Source organism: Oncorhynchus nerka, linkage group LG21 (genome assembly GCF_034236695.1).
Source record: "Oncorhynchus nerka isolate Pitt River linkage group LG21, Oner_Uvic_2.0, whole genome shotgun sequence".
NCBI classification, from domain to species: Eukaryota; Metazoa; Chordata; class Actinopteri; order Salmoniformes; family Salmonidae; genus Oncorhynchus; species Oncorhynchus nerka.
In genome coordinates this window covers 34,027,360-34,034,354 of record NC_088416.1, presented here as the reverse complement: position 1 = coordinate 34,034,354, position 6,995 = coordinate 34,027,360, and the positions used below count along the sequence as shown (strand labels likewise).

Sequence of the window (6,995 nt, the reverse complement as noted above, 5' to 3'; positions counted from 1 at the left end):
CTTCATTAGAAAAATAAACAGTTGTTTGTTCAGTCGTGTTCTTTATAAGGTCTCTCCCTGTTCTACTTGCTCACAACAATTCAAAATATTTGAAGCATTTTGTGTTGGTATTATTGAGTAGAGTGTATGTGTCATGAGTGTCATTTAAGGATGCTTATATAGAGTATTTAACATGTTTTTCCTCATGACAAATACTATCTCTATATCCTGTTGTTTTATAACCTAGTAAACTTTTTTTTCATCATCAGCAGTATTTGTACAGGGTAGCCAGTAGGCTAACCCCTCAAATGAATAGTACCGTAGCTGTTGGCCTATTGATAGAAAGAGTAGTGGCTATGGCCTCTCACATTCAGTTCTAATTGTTGTTCACCGCTTCTAGCTAATATCCCCCCTCTGTTATCAATGGAAAATTAGCAGAAGTAGTCAGATATTCCGACAGAGGGCGATCAGAATCCAAATTGACGGACCCCTCCTCTCCCTAACCCATCCCCGCCTCTTGATTGAGGGAGGTGACGGTGGATCTCCTACAACAAACCCACATTCAGATGGATATATCAATTACATCACAACCCGTGGAGGATATATCAGAGGGAGCAGGTTACTCTCTCAGCGTCCTGCAAAAGAAAACGAAACACCATGCCGATCCTCAGAGGGGAGGACTTGAAACTGGAATCACGCGTCAAAGCGCACAAGAATGAGAACCGCTGATGCCACTGATGCTGTCACAGAGCCATTTCATACAATATATTGAATTCGTGCGTAAAAGGGAATCACTGCCTATATCTAGATTTGTTTTAAGAAAGAGACTATTCATCTTTACCATCTTCAATCAATTATCGTTTGCTATGGAGTAAGCAGTCTGACTTTTAAGGACACCAACACTCAAGAAGTGAAGTTTGGCTGGATGTAACTCAAGCCGGTGCGCACTCCGCAAGAACCGGGCACAACTGTACGCAGCAGAGTAGACTAGGCCTACGTGTTTAGCTGTATCCTATAATACTGTCTTATTGTGCGTAACGGACATGGATCAATCACAGCATTTTGTAGCAATGTACTTGCTGATGTTGTCCCTCGGACTTATAATAGAAGAAGGGCTATGCCAGCATTATTACCTCCTCCGTCCTATCCCGAGTGACAGTTTGCCACTTGTGGAATTAAAAGAGGACCCAGATCCTGTCTTTGACCCAAAAGAGAGGGACCTCAATGAAACCGAACTGAAAAGTGTATTGGGGGACTTTGATAGTCGCTTGATGTCTATTACACCACCACAGGATAAATACACTGGCAACGATGAGCTTGACGATTTGGACATTCAACAGAAGCCCAGTGGAGTGATGCCAAATGAAATCAAAGCAATGGATTTTGACGTACAGTTTGGCAAGAAGCACAAACCCAGTAAAAAAATTAAACGGAGGCTGCAGCAGTGGCTGTGGTCATTCTCGTTCTGTCCCGTCATTTATACATGGAACGACCTCGGCAGCAGATTTTGGCCACGTTATGTGAGAGTGGGAAACTGTCAAAGCAAAAGATCATGTTCGGTTCCAGAGGGGATGGTCTGCAAACCAGCAAACTCGACCCATTTTACGATATTGAGATGGCGGTGTATACAGAAGAAAGGGGGCCTCAAATGTACTTGGATACCAGTTCAATACCCGATGATAACCGAATGCAAATGCTCCTGCTCGAACTGAAATTACTGTTTTCAAGTATAAATTATGATGACTTTGTAATTTTGTATGCACTACCGAGTGTAGGAATGTATTTTATGTATATGAGGTGCTATTCAATTATATAGGTTATTGTAAAAAGTCAGTATTACGTGTAACCAGAGTCTACCGTATTTGTGGAAAGTATTGGTTATATTTGTTGTATTTATATTGAAGATCAATGGCGCGTAGGTGCCGTTTTATAAACATGTTGTTTACTATTATGGAAAACTAATCTATCGACCTCAGATTTCATGTGGATTATGTTATCTTGCAGCTGATATACAGCTGAATATCGGTAGCCTATTTCAACGATTTATCATGTAAATTAAGAGAACTGCTATTTATTCTTTATATTCATATAATAAAATGTCACTGAAATAATGAAATCTCTATGTTGTCTTAAAAATATATATATATAACCCCTATACCTGTCAACTCAACACACCGTGAACCCTTTGATGGAGTAATGCCACCTGTCACAATTAGGGTTTACAGTGTGCGCACTCACTCACTCTGAACCAAACTCTCAGGAGTCTCGTAAGCAGTCTGGTTCAAGTGACTCTCAGTAAAGCAGCGTGCACCGGTCATACATGGGTTACCTATGGGCGGCTCTCAGTTGATTACTTACTTACACAGTTATACACTTTAATAGAGCTGGGGCCAAAACGTACTTGTTAATTATATTTGTTAAAACTTGGGGTTCCCAGGAGTGGATACGGGTTGAGGATTTCCTGAGTCATAATTGTTAAGCGTTTGTATTCATGCGTAAATGCGCACAATTCACGCACACTATTGGATAAATGGAGGGAGTTTGGTGCTTTTTCTACAATCTTACTTTTTTGCTTCTGAAACTAAAATATTAATGAGAACAAGATGCTTGTTGACCTTGGACATTATATCAAAGTCTCAAATTGAGTTGATATTTTCCCACATTTGTTTTATCAACCAGTGACCAGTCCTATAATTACCCTGCCATAGTAAAACCATCTGTCCTCCATCAAACAGTGATCAGCTTACGAAGCCATTAGAAATGTAGGTGCTGATGAATTAACACTGATTTATTGATCCATAGTTTCAGCAGCTGTTGACAGTTCCAACACCCACCTCCTCAGTAGGAACACAGCAGGAGTGAGCTCTAGAATGGAGCTGGATTCCAGAGTAAGCAGAGGCCAATATTCCACCTGAAGTTGTACAAATATAAGTTATTTCTATGTCTATGTTTTTGTGGAATTTAAACAGGGTGGGAGGATTAATAATATTTGTCTACTTTCATTTAGTTCCTCATCAAGTTTACTAACTCAAGTGAAAAAGGTTTCAGCTTCTAGGAGACAAAATCAGCCTGACATTTTTGTGTCAGTTCAGGATAAACACAGAAGTCCACCGTCTATGCTTGTTATACCAGAAATTGCATACAAACACACACCAGGTTGACCCATTGTCTCAAGTCAGATAGTGTGACGACTGTAGTTTATTTGCATTTCATTTGTAATTCATTTGAGGCGCAACACATTAGAATGATGTCACCTGATGACCAGGTTATGATGTTTCTAAATGTACTCCTCAGATTCAAGGGCCGCGTTCCTGTGCCCAGGCTTTGCCGAGATATGGAGAAGGGTGCAACCGCGCAACTGCAGCCCGCAGAAAACCCTATTTATACTATACTTCTACTGGTACATTTTAATCTATGATTCCAGTACATATGCGAGAGGCAAGGACGTTCCAGTACAGTAGATGGCGGTAATGCAACCGCTGATAAACCCCAGAGAAGAAGAAGGGGACAATGGCGAGGGCAGGTGTTCGGCAGGCGATAGCGAAGGACACTGTGTGCCATCTTAGCCAGCTAGTCCTAAAGAGTACTCCGGTACACAGCAGGCGGAAGGCGGGCTAGCTAAGCATACTGTGTCGCCCCCGCCTGCTGTGTACCGGAGTAGCTAGCGGTAGGCTATACAATACCGGTAGTGTCAGTGTCCTTTTCCCCCAGTTTTCTCCAGTACACAGCAGGCGGGAGGCAGGGGCAACACAGTGTGCTAACTAACTAGCAAACTAGCACACAGTGTCACGAACTAGCAGACAGTGTTTCTAACAAGCAAGCTGGGGGGCGACAGGAACGACCCGAATTGCGGGATTCAGTTGCACACTGTTGGACGCACACTGTTGGGCACACTGTTGGACATGCCAGATTTTACAGTGCCTGGGTAGGTATTTTAGGTATCAGCGATCGCAGTCCGCGGTTCTGAAATGGCTAAATCTATGCGACTGCTTATCGATAGGCTTTCAGATGATGTAATGTTAGTGCTTGTAGTAGCCTATAGGTTTGCTTTAATGAATACATGTTTTATTCGGTCATTTTCTCATGTTAAGTCTATAGTTTGTTCCACGAATCTATAGGCCTATAGTGTCGCAATGCTGCTATTTAGGATGCTGGCTGTCGCCAATAATGTATTTACTTGTTCAGTAATTAAAGTGGGAAATTCAAACACTGCAGATTGTAAAATACTGTAATGACCTGACTAGATCATAAATGAACAATTGTCCAGACAGAGGCTTGAGTTTGCGAATTGACGGTTTATTGAACCAACTTTACACAGGCTACTGTTTGGGCCGTAGCACACGCCAAATAGATGACAGATAACCCACAAGCCAATCGTGACCTTCTCTTGTGAAGCCCAGACGTAAGAGAGAGAGAACAAAGGCTGAACCTGGTCTTAACTTCCAATGCCCAACCCCCCTCCACGCCACTCCGCCAACCACCAGGATGCCCGGCATCAGAACATTCCAGGCATTCCCGTGATTGGCAGATAGCAGGTTGATTGACATGTCGGACCCCGCGAACACCGGGTACTGGTCAGTACAACACAACCACCTCCTAGCCTAGCACATAACACACAGCTGTCTGTGCGGGTCGCTACACAGCCCCCCACCACAAAGTCCCTCGTCCCCGAGGGAACAAACAAAGTCTCTGAAGCGACCCGGAGGTCTCCTTTGCCTGCGTGGCCGTGATGGTCGCAGAGTGCCCCTCTGGGAACCAGGGGATGAAGGCAGGGATATGGGGGACAAGGAAGCGGGAACGGGTAATACAGTCCGTGGTTCTGGGGAACCACGCGGTGACACAGGGGGGGAGACAGGGGGAGTGGGCTGTCTGGAGCCTTGTCTGCGGCACCTGAGGGTGGGTGCCTGGAGAATGTCATTGCCAGAGAGGGGAATTGTGGGGGTTCCTGGGGTTTGGGGGAGAAGAGGCCCCTCTGTATGGGGCTAACCTGTCCCGGTGCAGTGCCACCTTTCTCCCCTGGGAGGAAGCTGCACCCGGTACACAACCTCCCTACCCTCTCCAGGACACTGCAGGGTCCCACCCAGTGACTGTCCAACTTGGGGCATCTGCCTTTTTTCCTTAGGGGGCTGTAGACCCAGACCAGCTCCCCAGCCACAAAGTGCCTTCCCCGGGTGTGCACGTCATAGTTCTTTTTCTGCCTCACACCTGCATTCACCAGCTGCTCTCTGGCGAAGGTGTGGGCTGTCTCCAGGCGGTCCTGGAGTCTCCGGGCATACTCCGGCCCCGGAGGAACATGAGGGCTATCCAGGGGCCGACCAAACGCCATCTCCGCAGGGGTGCGGATCTCTCTCCCTAGCATGAGGAGGGCAGGCGTGCAGGAGGTGGAGTCTTGGACAGCGGAGCGGCATGCCATGAGGACCATAGGCAGGTGCTTGTCCCAGTCACGCTGGTGTTTGGAAGAGACGATGGCCAGCTGCTGTCCAAGCGTTTTGTTGAAGCGCTCCACAAGGCCATCACTTTGAGGATGGAGAGGAGTAGTGCGGGTCTTGTGCATACCCAGCCTCTCACACATGGTGGAGAACACACGGGACTCAAAGTTTCTGCCTTGGTCGCTGTGGATGGACTCTGCAGCTCCAAACCTGCTGAACATCCCCGCTGTCAGGGCTGCCGACGATGGTCTCTGCCTCCTGGTCAGGCAGAGCATAGGCCTCGGGCCATTTTGTGAAATAGTCCATGGCCGTGAGCACCCAGCGGTTTCCACTGTCTGTGGTGGGGAACGGCCCAACTACATCCACTCCCACCCTCTCCATGGGAGCCCCCACTGGGAACTGTTGAGCTGAGCATGAGAGCGGTCTGGGGGCCCTTTCTCGCTGTGCAGTTGTCACAGCGGCGACAAAAGTCCTCCACATCCCTCTTGTGCTGCCCCCAGTAGAAGCCCTGACGGAGACGGCGCAGTGTTTTTGTGACCCCAAAGTGTCCAGTCCCCACCCCCCATGAGTACTCTGGAGCACAGCCTCCCGCAATGCTTTGGGACCACCACCTGCCACCGCTCCTCTCCCGTAGCTGACTCCTTCCATGCCCGCTGTAGCACGCCATCAGCCAGCCGCAGTCTCTCAAACTTCGACCACAACCCTTTGGTCGCGAGTGAGAGCGCTGTCACCTCTTCCCATGGTGGCCTCACCTGCGCCTCTACCCACTGTAGCACTGGCTGTAGGTCTGTGTCCCGTCCCTGCTGCTGCCGCCATTCAGCCACGTCGACAGTCTGCAGCTCACAGCAGACAGGCCCGCTCGCCCGACACACTGTGGCACAGACACCCTCCTCTGCCCGCAGCTCTCTCTCCCGTCCCTCTCTCCGTTCACAGTGGCGGCAGCCGTCTGCAGTACAGGGCCGACGGGACATGGCGTTGGAGTGGCGTGCCCCTGCCCTGTGCACCACCGTGAAGTCATACGGCTGAAGCTCCTCCAACCAGCGTGCCACCTGCCCCTCTGGCTCTCTGAAAGACATGAGCCACTGGAGAGCAGAGTGGTCAGTCCTTACAGTAAAGGGCAGACCACCCAGGTAGTACTTGAAGTGTTTGACGGAAGCCACAACAGCCAAGAGCTCCCGCCCGGGTGACACAGTAGCGGCGCTCATGTTTGTCAAATGTTTTGCTGAAGTACGCCACCACTCTCTCCCCCTCTGGCCCCACCTGGGCCAGCACCCCACCCATGCCCACATTGCTCGCGTCTGTGTCCAGGATAAAGGGCAAGGTGAGGTCAGGGGGCGAGCACGGGGCCTCGATCAGTGCACGTTTGAGGGTGTTGAACGCCTCCTCACACTCCACTGTCCAAGTGAAAGCCTTGTCCTTCGGCAGCAGGCGGTTCAGTGGAGCAGCAACGCTTGAGAAGCCCCGTACAAACCTCCTGTAGTACGAGGCCAGGCCCAGGAAGCTCTTCAGCTGACGCTGGTCGGTGGGGGTGGGCCAGTCTCTGACAGCCCCTACCTTGTCCTCCATGGTGCTGATCCCCTCCTTCCC

At 48.9% G+C, this 6,995-nt stretch overlaps 1 protein-coding gene across 1 annotated transcript; it reads left to right on the top strand.

Moving 5' to 3' along the window:
* Positions 1 to 580: 580 nt before the first annotated feature.
* LOC115109927 (noggin-3-like) lies at positions 581 to 2,082 on the top strand. Its single transcript, XM_029635181.2, has one exon. The coding sequence runs from the start codon at positions 1,023 to 1,025 to the stop codon at positions 1,689 to 1,691; it is 669 nt and encodes a 222-aa protein (XP_029491041.1). The 5' UTR covers positions 581 to 1,022; the 3' UTR covers positions 1,692 to 2,082.
* The last annotated feature ends 4,913 nt before the right edge of the window (positions 2,083 to 6,995 follow it).

Bases quoted from the DNA above. Each gene is read 5' to 3' on its own strand.
- LOC115109927 (XM_029635181.2), top strand. From the start codon at position 1,023: ATGGATCAATCACAGCATTTTGTAGCAATGTACTTGCTGATGTTGTCC.